Genomic DNA, 13282 nt, shown 5'->3' with positions numbered 1-13282 from the left:
TAGTGTTCTTTTGAGAACGTGCAAACTTCAGGTTGCAAAAATCCTGAACAGTTGGTAATGCAATTTCTGTTTTATACAATTCAAATTTGAAATTTTTCTATTTAAAAAATATTTTAATAGCATTTATTGTGAAATTTAATGTTTTGTCTTGTAACATCATTTTAGTATTAGTTTGTAGGGAAAATCAGTTATTTGTAATTGAAGGTTTTTTCTTTCTAGGGTTACTTGAGATTAAAATATATATTATAGAATCTAAACTTTGTTTCTGGAGGAACAATATTTTACCCCTTTTTAAATCCACCTGTTACAGCACTGAGGAATAACACATTTTTCATTATTTAGAAATGAGTTTGAGGCCGTTTATCTACATTGTGTTTTTAAAAAGGAAAAGTAAAAATTAGTTGGGATGTTTATCTCTGAATTACTTTCTTTGGTAACACTACTTGAAGTTTTATACATAGGGCTGACATTACGCTATCATTAGCATGAATAAGGTTTCATGAAGGCTGTCATGTTTGCTAAATTAGGAAACTTTTGGAGCTATGTTGGCATTTTTTGGGTTAGGTGGAAGGATCTAGTGTGGTTAGGGCAAAGGTGGGCAACTTCTTTCACAGCGGGGGCCAGAAAAACGTGTTTGTGTGCTCAAAGGGCCACATTGTCAACACTAGTCAGCATTTTGAATGACCAAGCTGAGTGTTAACACAGGAAAGTGTTTATATTAATCATTTTGTGTGTTTTTCTTGTCATTCTGTGCACGTTTGTTTTTGTTGCTATGATTGCATTTTGTTTTTTTTATATGTAATTTTTCTGTAAAATGTATGTTTTTTGGAGTAATGTGTGTATTTCAGTTGTTTTGCTTGTTAGTACTGTGGGTTTGGAGTCATTTTTATTTTCGTGTCATTTTGTATATTGCTGTTGTCGTTTTGAAGTAATCGATGTGTTTTTGGAGTATTTTCCTTCAATGTTGTAATTCTATTTTTTTTTTTTTAAATGTATTCTTACTTTAGTTTTCTGTCATTTTGGACTGGTACTTTTTCTTTGGGGGGCCACCAGTTGCCCATGTCTTAGTTAGGGTAATAAACAACACTTATACTGTAACAGTCTTCATGCAGATCATAAGTGAAAGCATAATATAAGCCTTATGTATAAAACTTTAAGTATTGCCCTTTCTTCCAGCTAAACAAAGAAACTCATAACCTCTTTAAACACTCAGGTCAGATCACAAAATAATTACTTTATTACTCGTTTGTAATATCCGTTTTCCACACTGCTGGGGGTAAGTGTACATAACATTTCTACTGTACACTCATTGGCCACCGGCGCAGTGGAATGTGTTACGGAGCCTTTGGGAGAAGAAGTGTTTGTTCATGCATTTAGAAACTAGTCAAACCCGTTGGAGACAAACAGTGCATCTCGATCACAGGATTGCAGTTTCTTTTGCATACGTGCAAGTTGTCTGCACTAATAAATGATAACACATAGACTTGAAACCCAGAACTAGAGATTTTGTGAGTCTGAACGAGGAAACGAGTTCCATTCTGAATCATTTAAATAATGTTAAAACTGCAAAATAGGCACATACGGCAGGAAACACACAGCTCGAGTTGTACAGTGTTCTGTAAGCAGGATGATGAACAAAAACAAGATTTATCAAAACGATCATTCTCGAAAAATGCAAATCGATCGATACGCCACAAGAAAGTAGAGCATGCAGAGGTGAATGTAAGAAACACAAATCCGAAATGATCAAACCCACACATTTTCCTATCGCAACACACAATCATGACAAACCTGCAGCGAACGCACAGTGACTCGTTTTAATGCAGAGAGACTAGACCTAGAGCACACGTTACACTGACAGCATGAAGTCCAGCAGACACAATCAATCTTTAAAAGAAAGTCATTGCAAAAAGAAGAGGAGTGTTGTTGGGAGCAGAGTCTGAGAGCAGAGAGTCCGTGTGTGGCTGCTATAGATGCCCCCACTGCTCTGGAGGAGGAAACTGTTCTAGACTGCCGCTCTCGCTGTACTCCTGCTCCCCCAAAGTGAAGGTCAAAGCGTACTGCAGCTTTACTTTCTCCTGAAACACAGAATACATGAAAATGTGGTTATAAATTACAATTATCTCTTCAATTATCCATGTTCAGTTACAACCTAATTACTTATGGTGACTGGAGTTTTTTTACAATTAGTTAAAATTACCATTATTTTCCCCCTGAAAGTCAATTATTCTCAATTACTAAAGTTAAATTACAATCAATCACACTTACTGAGCCTTTAATAAATAAACCTATAAAACGTAACCTTCCTCTTGTGTTAGCATCTTGTATGATAACTGGTCAGTTTTCAACCATGTTAACCAGTTAAAATTCTAAATTCTTACAAAATCCTTCAAATGATGAAATAATTTCCCTTCATGAAATTAAAATTGGTCACAAAATCTAGGAAATGTAAAGTGAAGATCCTGATATCTGGCACGTATTGCTTGGATATGGTGAGCTTCTTACATATTTTGTATTTTAAGTGTAAACTAGGGCACAATAACGTTGAAATTCCTCTTTTCAGCATAAAATCTGTGGCCCATTTAAGATCAAACTGCTCCGTAAGTGGCCCCTGAACTAAAATGTGTTTGACACCCCTGCTTTAAAGTGTGAATGATCCTATGGTACCATGATCAGGATATCTGTCAGAGAATATTGCGTTTGGCGGAGGTTTATTCTCTTTTGCTCTCTTTTAAGCCGTTTCAATATTAAACCACAGAGTTTCCTTAGTGCATGAGTCAGACCTCCTGATGCACCTTGTTTGGGTTTGCTAGCAGCAGAATCTGTGTGACTGCAGCAGGAGGTAGGATGGGGTTGAAAGCAGGGAGCTCGGTTCCTGACGGAGGCTGAAGCTTCACCGCCATGGACTGCAGTGGATTAAAAAGAAAAACACAGACAGTAGAAATGGATGAAGCTTCTTCAAATGGACACGTTCTTAAGATAAATGCGCATGCATTCACCTTCTGGGTCGTGACCTCAAACTTAATGCCGATGACGGGAACGGGCGCAGAGGACAGCATGGAAATGATGACTACGAGCACGTCTGGACGAGATGGCGGCGAGTCACGAGCAAAGTGGAAGAGAACCCGCAAACTGTGTCCATCAAACACAGTAACTGGTAAGAGACTACCTGGAAATACAGAAGAAAAAGAGGTGCATAGGTTCGTAGAAGTGGCTCTTGCACTGGCATGTCTTGGGCTTCACTGTGGATACGTTGATCCCAAATATCAGTTTTAGGCCATATCGCCCAGCCCTAACTCCCACCTTAAAACAGTCGACCCTTCCATTGTCCTACCCTGACTCCCTCTTCTCTTCCCCCTCACCTAGGTGTAACACTTCCCTCTCTTTTTAGATTCTTACCCTTCCTTAGGGAGGGCTGGTGACGGTCACAATTATGAAATAAAATAAATTAATTTATTTAGTTTAAATAAACGTGCATTGCTGTTGCAAAAAGATTGCACTACATAAATAATTTGACCATGAACAGCTTGTGCAGACAAGGTAAAAAAGAAGTGTTTAAAAAACACACAGGCCTGTCATTCATTGCTTTACATCCACTACAATGAAGATGCCGATGTTTAACTTACTGGGCTTAATGGACTCTAGCGGTACAAACACATCTGTGAGGGTGACTTCTGCATGGGAAGGAGGGGTTTCCAGCAGTGTGGGTGGAGAGATGGGGTTTGAGAGGCCGCTGACCCCCGACTTGCTCTGGAGGTCCCTCAGAGTGGGTTTGGTCTGGTGCTTGTCCCTGCAGAGGGAAAGGGAAACATCTTCAGTGCATTTTGATTAAATAAACATGTTCACATCTATGGAGCCCACTTACCATTTGACCTGCAGACCCTCTGGAGGAAGCGACTGCTGCAGCAGAGTCTTCCCAAGCAGGTCCAGTTCATCCAGGGCCGAGCTCCCGGGCACTGATCCCGACGAAACAGACTGGGAGAGGACTGGTTTGTCTGGACTCAGGAGGAGACTGGGAGCTGCTGGGGCGTCTGCGTCGATGCTGTCGGACGACTGGAAGCAGCACGTAGGTGAAAATGTTAATTAGGGCTGTAAGGGACAGAACATTTCTACAGGAACTTAAACTCAGGAATATTAAAAAATCTAAACTTAACGGTAATTATTTAATAGAATTAACCGGAAATTGGGAGTTACTTTTAAACAATGGAAGCTGAGAATTTAGTTTATTTAAGTCAAAATATATTTTTCCAACTATATTTAACATCCATGTTAAGGGCCAACTTTAAATTATTAAAACTGCTCCTTAATTTCCATGGAAAGTTTCCAACTTTCAAAATTGACTGAATTTTGAAACCCAAGTTGAAAAGTAAATTTTTTTATTATCTTTACCAAGAACGTTATGTCTGCCAGAGTTTTTCTGATTATCTGAACAACTCAAACTAATGGACAGATTTGGAATGGATGCTAATATTTGTGTTTCGATATGATAGTCATTTAAAATTACTCTTAATTTCCTGTTAATTAATAAATAATGAAGTGATATTTTTGAATATTCCTCAAAATTCCTGAGCTCAAGTTCCAGTGGAAACATAACTGGAAATGTTCCGCCCCTTGTCAACCCTAATTTTAAACACACGAAACGTTCCGCAGGTTCAAAAAATGTCCCCATTCACTTCATATGCACGTAGCCACCGCCCACCAGTGACACATCCAACTCTGAGTTTCACTGCCTGCTGAAGCGAGGAGCTGCGCTCCTTTTTCTCCTCTCATAAACATAAACCACCAGTGAAAAAAAGCCAGTGTGATTAGCGGCTAATGCTATTCTAGCTCAGTGCGACACATAACTTTACCTGCTACTACCACCTCCTCGCCAAATCCTTCCTAGTCTGGTCCCAGTTATAAAGGCCGTGTCATACAGCTGCAGGTGGTCACACAGCTTCTACTCCATGGTTGAATGAGTGAACAGACCGGTGTCCTTGTTGATGGCTTGACGTCATCGGCAACAAAGACTCTGATTGGCTTTCGTCAGGCGAAACAGTCGCAGAAATTCAATATTTTCATCTCTTGCGAATGTGCAAATTTGAAAAATCTGGAGCACGCTCGCACGGACAACGATCTTGACGTGCGGATCGGACCGCACAGGAAAGATTCCGCATCAGCGATGCATGTATCCATTGACTTTGTATGTACACATGAACATTTTGTGACGCATCCGGTGTGAACCCAGCATAATGGATTAGTCATTTTACTTCATCAAGATTCAAGATGTAAAGTCAATATAAGTGCATATAATTAAGCAGTCATAGAACAGAACCTGAAAGGAGTCCCACGCTGTGGAGTCATCAGGCTGTGATGGAGGGTTGGATGTGTGCATTCCTTCACTTAGACCTGTGGGATACATTCACTGCACTGTTAAGCTTTTAGGACTAAATGGTGGTAAATCGACCCATCTCAGAGGAAATAAATCAGAGCTGTGCACTTACCGAGTGACATGAGTTCATCATCCAACAGGCTGAGTCCCGTTTCCTGTGAGGGAGCGTTGAGGCTGTCGGTCGGAGTCGGAAACTGAGGAAAGGACGGAGACGACTGAGGTGACGTGTCCAATCCCGTCAAGTCTAGCAGTGCAGTACCTCCTCCTGCCACAAGTTGTCACATTTTTACAAACAACACAGAGTAAAACACTTTAAAGAGTTCCTCAGGGCTTCACCCACCTGTTAGTTTCTGCATGTTGGAGGCATTGTTGCCGTTCACGATCTCACCCTTCACTTGCTGCTTGTACAGGTTGATAACGTGCGTCAGGCTGTCATTGGCCTGCAGGATCTCCGCTGTGACATGAGGAAAAAATCTGCCTCAGATAAGTCTGTTCAAAGGATCCCGATGGTCAAACGAGATTTAAAGCTGAAATGCATATAAGGTCTTTTTAAATTGAAAGAAAAATCTACTATTCTAGTGGTCAGCCATGTTTCAAATAGTTCCGCGTGCTGCTGAACTCAGTTGAACTCTGAGATTGGAGTTTTTAACTAAGATTTACAAGATGACTTCATAAAAAGACAAGAGAAACATCCTTCAGTCGTTTCTGGCTTTACACGACTTTAAACAACATTCTTGTATCAAGTTTCAAAATAAAAGCCCGAGCAAAAATGTTACATTGTAGTTGCTCTTCAGCCCCTTATGGCAAACCTCTCAGTTAACTCGCAGCATTACAAAGACTATCTTACAGGTTGTTGAATTTTAAGTAATTGTATGGTGTCTATTTAAAAAAGAAAAAAGAAAAAAAGGAAATAAATAAAAACATGGTAGTTGCTCACCGAGAGCCTCGTCGTTGTCCTCAGTGTCGCTCGCCAGCCTGAACAGTGTCGGTCTCATCTTCTCACAGCGCTGGAACAGATCCTGACCACACCCCCCACCCCCCCAAGTCAAACACAGAAACAAAAGGCATAAAGTCAGACGTCTGATCCAAAGGCGCCGTGTTAACAAAAGCAAGTTCTCGGCTCACCTGGACGAGCTCGTCGTTGCTCTGATTCGCACCGTCGTAGTCCTGCAGGAGCTGAGTCAGCAAAGACACGCTTTCCTTCACTTCCTGGAGGGCGTTGACTCGCTTCGACACTTTTTCAGCTCGTTTCTGATCCTGAAACGGACAGCGAGAACATTAAGCAGGTGCACGAACAATGTTATCATTGATGGACAGAACAAAGGGAAGTGTGAGGAGAATTTAGGTTATTAGAGCAAACAACAGCTCCTGCCAGGGTTTGGGTCAATTACGATTTTCAGTTACAATTATGTTTTCAATTACCCATGTCCAATTACAATACAATTAGGATTACAGTGACCAGCATTTTTCTAATTAATTATTTTTTTAATCCCCAGAAAGATGATTACAATTATGCTCTCAATTACTAAAGTTCAATTACAATTATTCACAATTAATAAATAACCTGATTAAAAGTTAACCTTCCTCTTGTGTTAACATCTCTTATGATAACAGGACTTAAATAAGCTGTAAAATACACTAAACAAATATCTATCATCTCATTTCTTTCTTATCTATTGGTTACCTGTTAGGTTTCCTAATCAATGAAAATATAGTTTTTAATATTTTTTGTGTGGGCGTCTGAGCCTTTTTTCTGTCAGTATACCCCTTGATTTCTATTTTTTTGTTAAAATATTAAAATGTGGGAAAGCTTTATGTGAAACATATTTTAATAAATGTTAACTACATATGTGTAGAACTGTATTGTAACATGGTTCTACAGTTTTGAGTTAAATTATAATTGACAATATAAATATAGACGTTTCATGGAAATTATAATTACAAAGTCAATTATCTGAACTCAATTACAATTTAATTAGAATGGCAACATTTTTTTTATAAATAATATAATAATATAATTGTAATTAATTATCATTTACAACTATAATTGCCCCCAACCCTGGCTCCTGCTACTGTAGAACCTACACCTTTAGCCATTTAAACCATCTTCTCCATCAGTGCAACAATCACAGTAAACAGGAGATTATACTGTGTAGAAAGAGTAATATTCACCTCCTGGACCATCTCTTTGATGAGTTTGTTTGCAGCTTTCAGATCCTCGGGGTGTGAACTGTTCAGCAGGCGGGACAACATCTGTCAGGGCAACATGCAGAACGCCCAGATTAAGCAATTCTTGTCTCTTTTTTTTTTTTTTAAAGAAAAATGAATTTAACACATTCAGGTGTACATCATGAAACATTGAAAGTTGTCTAAAAAAACTACTCGACAGACTGTTTTCTGTTGGTATTTTACACCATAAATTCTATTTTCTATCCAGCGTTAGGCTCATCTTTTGTTCTGCGTCAACATCTTACCTTGGACTTCTCTTCGTCTTCAAAAATGGCATTCTTGGGTCTGGGTGGAGGAAGGTTTAGGAGTTTATCCGGCGGCAGCTCTGGATCTTGTTTAATAATACCTGGTTTAAAAAACAGAGTGGACAATAATGCTGAGTTTGATTGCACTCGGTAAGATCCAGCCTGAATTCCCAAGTCGGGGTCCTGAGCTCAAGGACCGTTTTATTGCACTTTTCCGATTCGTTTTGTCAGATTTGCAATCGAATGTAGCATTAATGCAGAAAAAAAAAATTCCGAAAAAAGCAGAATTCACTTCTTCCTGAAACAGAAATGGCAATATTATTGTCATTTCTTTCTTAAAGAAAATTAAGTGGAAATTGCAAAATGACGGGGAATATAGTTTCACTTGCATGTTCATGGACAATGTCACACATTTACATGACAGCTTTTACCATAAAGGGGTGGGCAAAGGGACAAAGCGCTCGATCTAATGCGTAGCAATATCAGGAAATGGACAGAGGTAAAATCTCATGCAAAATCTTGCATGATTTCAGCACAAAGTTTTTGTTTCTTTTTTTTGTGCATTATTCTGAATTCGTCACGGTTGGGGAAGGCTCCTGATTGGTCGACGCGTCGCCATATGCCCCAAAAGTTAAACAATCCCAACTCTACGTCGGCCACGTTGGAGGTACCGACGAAAAGCTTGAAATCTCAAAACATGCGGCGAAGCTTCAAAACACACCGCACAGGAGGCGCGGGACGCGCAGCGTGACCTCAATGCTCCTAGAAGCGCATCAACCATATATTGTCCAAGTAAACCTGACGCTGTTGACACTTTGGATGTGTTTGGTGTGAATGTGCCATAAAGCTCAATCCAGATTTCCTTTAGGAAACACACGCTCACCCTCACCTTGTTTCTTCAACATCTGATAGGCGTCTGAGATCTTTGCCTCATCAGGGAGTCCTAAAGTCCAGCTATAGATCAACTCTAACACCTTCTTCTTCACTGGCTCAGGTGACCTGGAGCCAAGATACTGTCAGAGAGAGAAAGAAGAGATTTATAGATACAAACCATTAGGAGACATACAGTGGTTAATGAGAACCACAGAAACACACTTCACCTTAGGAGAAACCACTTTAATCAGCTCGTTGAGAAAGCGAAACTTTCCCACTTCACTGTGAAACCGCTTTCCACAACTTTTCATGCAGGTCTCCAGCACCTTTCATTCAAACAGTTGAAAAATAAAAAACCTTAACCAAACATCCACTAAAAGTAACAGGTGACCCCGTTTGTAAGTCCACTCACCAGCAGAGCCTGCATGGCCTCCCACTCTTGTGGTGACTGGATTTTGTGTGCCAGCAGCCTGGTGGCCAGCTGAGGCCTGGAATATATTAAAAAAACAAGAGCTGAAAGAGCCAAAGAACAATGCAGACTGTGGGAAAGTTCTAAAATCACATTTTCCAAATTACAACACCATGACATTTCTATTAATTCACCTGCTTTGTCAAGATTTAGAGCTTTTTAGCTACTGAGTCATTCATTTGGGGTATTTTTTTAAGTTGAAAACCAAACAGAAGAGCCAGGTAAAACTCAGTTGTATTTTAATTGAAAACTGAAGTGTTTGTTGAACTTTACTCAAATAAAATGGGAATATATTTGCCATTAAATAGTGTTTACTAGGGCTGTACGATTATGGCCAAAATGATCATCGTGATTATTTTGATCAATATTGTATTCACGATTATAATCACAATTGTTTAGGTTAGGAAAGAAACAATTTTTATTACACTAATTTTAAACAATAAGTGTACAGTTTGCAGTGCAAAATGAAGCTTTAAAAAAAGAATTATACATTTTTATTTTTTTAAATCAATCCAAGAATTTAAAATGTACCAAAGGCGAATGAAATAAATACGTTATTAAAGAGTGCAAAGCCCGTATTTTAAATATAAATATTGCCGAAAATCAGATTTAGTTACTTGTTTCAACCAAAATTGTGATCATGATTAAATTTCGATTGATTGTACAGCCCTAGTCTTTAATTGTTTTTTATGTCCATAATAATTTATAGACGAGTCCGTAACAAGAAACACCTGAACTGTCCATTATCCAGGTATTTATTTCACAGTCACACTGGTTGAATTATTATTTTGGCTAAAAAGTTACTGAATGGATTTCAAGTCACTGAATCATTTCAGATCAAATCAATCTAAATCAACCAATGTCATCCTTGAATCGAATCAGCAACAGTGAAACATGATTTGAATCAAATCGTTGCTAAATCTAAATCTAATCATTCTTCTCTTACTAAAAGAAACAGTTCTTCAATATTCTCCACAGTATTTAAAAAGTATCACTGGTGATGACATCATCTTACCCTTCCAAATCATGGTTGAGCTGATCACAGAAGGCATGGATACTGCTCCAGTCTGTGTCTTTGTTCAGTGGATTGGTGGCTCTGTCTGCACAGATACAATCAAATCTTTTTTTAAATTATTATCAAATCTCACTAATGCCCTTAGTCGTAAAATGTCATGTGATTGACCGACCTCACAAACACAGAATGGGCTACATGTACAGTGAGACGTGACGTATTTCCGGTTGAAAAGAAGACCGATGAAGTATTTCCGGTTACTGCTTTCAGACAGTTGAAACAGTGGAGAAATGAGCCTCACACTTTTGAAACGTGTTTTTCACAGTTTCGTTTAATTTTGCCTGTTTGTGTGGTTGTGTGTCTACACAATGACATCCAAAAGGAGGAAGTTTACCTTACAAACAAGAGGAGATAGCACATCAAGCTAGATGTTGTTCTGCTTTGAGTTTTTTTTACGTTCCCACAAGCGGATGAGCTGCAAAAAAAGTGGATCATCAACATCCGGATAGATAAACCCTAACCCCGACATGAAGGAGCGATCGAATGCACAAGGTCGTCAGTGTAGCTGTTCTCGTTCTTTTTGAATGGAATAATGACTCCCTTCCTGTCCCTCGTCTTGGTGTTTGGGGGCAAAAAGAGTGACGACATTTCCCCTCTGGGAACCCTGAGGAGGTAATGGATGTACCATGTCCTGACCATGACTACTGCTCGTCGGCTGAGCCAGATGCATTGGCGGTCCGGGCTGAGAACGCTGCGCTCCAGTGACAGATGGAGGAGATGGCCATCAGCGACAAGTTTGGCTTGGAACAGTTTTTAACGGACATTAGGTTTTATACAAGGTAAGAAATGCTATCCAAACATAGCTGTAGCAACTGTAATAAAGTCGCGTTAGCGCCTAGCTAAACATCAAATAAGAGGAGCAACTCTGAATAAACGGGAAAAACTGTTTGTCAGTGAAAGGCCAGTAGCTTATGCAAATGTATAAGATGTTCTCTGCTATTTACTGCTGTTGTTGAGTTGCGTGAGATTAATATGAAAACTATAATCATTTATTATAATACAGTAGGGTTAGTTCTTTCACAATCTTCACTCAAACGCGGAAGTGAAGCGTGCGTATAGCCAATAAAAATGACACGCTGTACAGTATAAATAAGCACAAACAGCCACATTTAAATCAAATAATTACACAAAATTAATACATTTTATGTCAGCGCACAATCCCAACCCACGAGTCCACACATCACATGAAAACAAGCAAATCCATAACAGTCTTCAAAACGGAAGTAGAATTTGGCAGGTGATCACAGGTTTTCTTATTCTGAAAAAGTTTTATCAGTTTCTCACAGGAAGTTCCACCCATAGTCAGGAAGTTGTGACCACTGGGAATAATTAGTATTAGGTGAATATTATAAACATGTAAAACATGTCTATAAATGCTTATAAACGTGTCAAGGGAAGGACTATTTCGAAACCAAGTAATTTTAAGCACAAAATTGGGCCGACCATTAATGTCAGCGAGTCTGACGTCTACAACCAGTCACCAGTTAACAAGGAAGCGGGCAGATCCACAACACCCACAGTCTTCATGTGTCACGCTCTCTTCTCGATCTTTCTCGGACTTGTAGCATCACTGCAAATGTAATTTATAGTAGGTAATTAAATCATAAACTGCTCGGTAATGATCTTAGGTTGGTAAACATTAATGTGGCTCAGAAACGGAGCCGTTAGAGCAAATATTTCTCGCTGCTCTCCGTGTTGACAGCTGGCTCCGACGCTAAACGACGCGGTGGTGTTAGCATCCTGAGCGTTAACAGCGGGCTCCGAGCGTCTTACAGCGGACTGTCAGCTCACACACAACCGCTCACGGGCCGTCGTGTGTGCGCACAGAAGTCTGAAAGCATCCCTGACCCGGTGGGACAAGTTAGAGACACTCACTTATACGAGACTCCAAACTCTCTGCATCAGGCGGCGCAGCCATCACTGCGAGATTTATATGGATGCCCAAGTCTCGCGATACTTACGCAGGTGAAGACGTAGTAGGCGGGGCCAAAGAGCTGGATCACATAGAAACCATAGAAACAGCCACAATATGTTGTATAAATGAACGCTTTTATACAACTTTTTAATCCATATGTTACTCTATTTGTGCTCTCTGACGATAAATGGCAAACATTGGGTTGTTTATATTCCTTAAATCCAGAGGTAAAAGTAATAGATTACAATTAAGTACTCACGTTAATGTAATTGAGTTGCTTTTATAGTTACGTCTAAATGAGTAATTTTACTTGGACTTAAGTATGTTTTAAAATAAGTAAAGTAATTAATTACATCTCTATAGCAAACCAATACCGAGTAATTTATTATTTATAATTTTTTTTGTAATTATTTTTTTAAATTTCCATTTATTGTCTCTTTGAACGTAATCCACATGTTCTTAGTCGATCTATTTCTGATAAACATCCAGCCACTTTTTCCGGTTCATGCAGCTATACTTAAGAGTCTGATAATTTTTTTTAATTCATTGATTTTTTTTTTTTTTAAATTGAATTCCTTGGTGTTTTTATTCTTTTTATTACACATTTTGACAAACCTTTTATTTTACACAGATGCCTTTGTGGAAAATAAATTAAGATCCAATTGTGCAAGATTTGTTCTCATCAGTTTTAAGTTTATACATGAGATGTTTACTGTATGCAAGAAATCGTGACAAGATGTATTACCAAAAATAACCTGGTTAAAGCGACGAGTAACTTTTACTTAAAAGTGCTATTTTACTTGTACTTGAGTATTTTTTTATTTATGTCTTACTTTTGCTTGTACTTGAGTACAATTTCAATCAAGTAACAGTGAAAAAAAACCTTACAAAAGGAAAAAAAAACTAGTATAAAGTTGAATGAGCAGAGGAATTAATTAAAGGACACACTTTTTGTAATATTCAAGTCATATTCGCAGTTCTTTTGCAAACACGGTCTATGTGATTTGACCAATTCAGTCATTCATCAACTAATATTCCCCTAAAAAGGAAATGTGGTTATCTTATCTTATTTGTCTTAGCTTGTGGTGTGTGTCACATGGTATAAAAA

General features: G+C 38.8%; 1 protein-coding gene across 2 annotated transcripts; it reads right to left on the bottom strand.

Annotated features, from left to right (window-relative positions):
- Positions 1 to 1214: 1214 nt before the first annotated feature.
- Positions 1215 to 12240, bottom strand: gga1 (golgi-associated, gamma adaptin ear containing, ARF binding protein 1). 2 transcript variants are annotated; one of them, XM_028456209.1, is made up of 17 exons: positions 12135 to 12240; positions 10203 to 10287; positions 9131 to 9206; positions 8946 to 9044; positions 8735 to 8858; positions 7846 to 7946; positions 7544 to 7624; positions 6497 to 6628; positions 6309 to 6390; positions 5712 to 5825; positions 5484 to 5633; positions 5315 to 5388; positions 3866 to 4053; positions 3627 to 3790; positions 3000 to 3169; positions 2796 to 2906; positions 1215 to 2078 (listed from the first exon to the last, which is right to left on the bottom strand). In XM_028456209.1, exons 1-17 carry the CDS (start codon positions 12175 to 12177, stop codon positions 1968 to 1970), a joined length of 1905 nt encoding a protein of 634 aa, XP_028312010.1. In that variant the 5' UTR covers positions 12178 to 12240; the 3' UTR covers positions 1215 to 1967. The 2 variants fall into 2 exon arrangements, with proteins under 2 accessions (XP_028312010.1, XP_028312009.1); XM_028456208.1 differs by having other exon boundaries at positions 5484 to 5636; positions 12135 to 12233.
- Between the last annotated feature and the right edge of the window lie 1042 nt (positions 12241 to 13282).

This window comes from Gouania willdenowi, chromosome 8, assembly GCF_900634775.1.
Source record: "Gouania willdenowi chromosome 8, fGouWil2.1, whole genome shotgun sequence".
Taxonomy (NCBI): domain Eukaryota; kingdom Metazoa; phylum Chordata; class Actinopteri; order Blenniiformes; family Gobiesocidae; genus Gouania; species Gouania willdenowi.
Note: the sequence above shows the minus strand (reverse complement) of the source record. Positions and strands in the feature narration are given on the sequence as shown.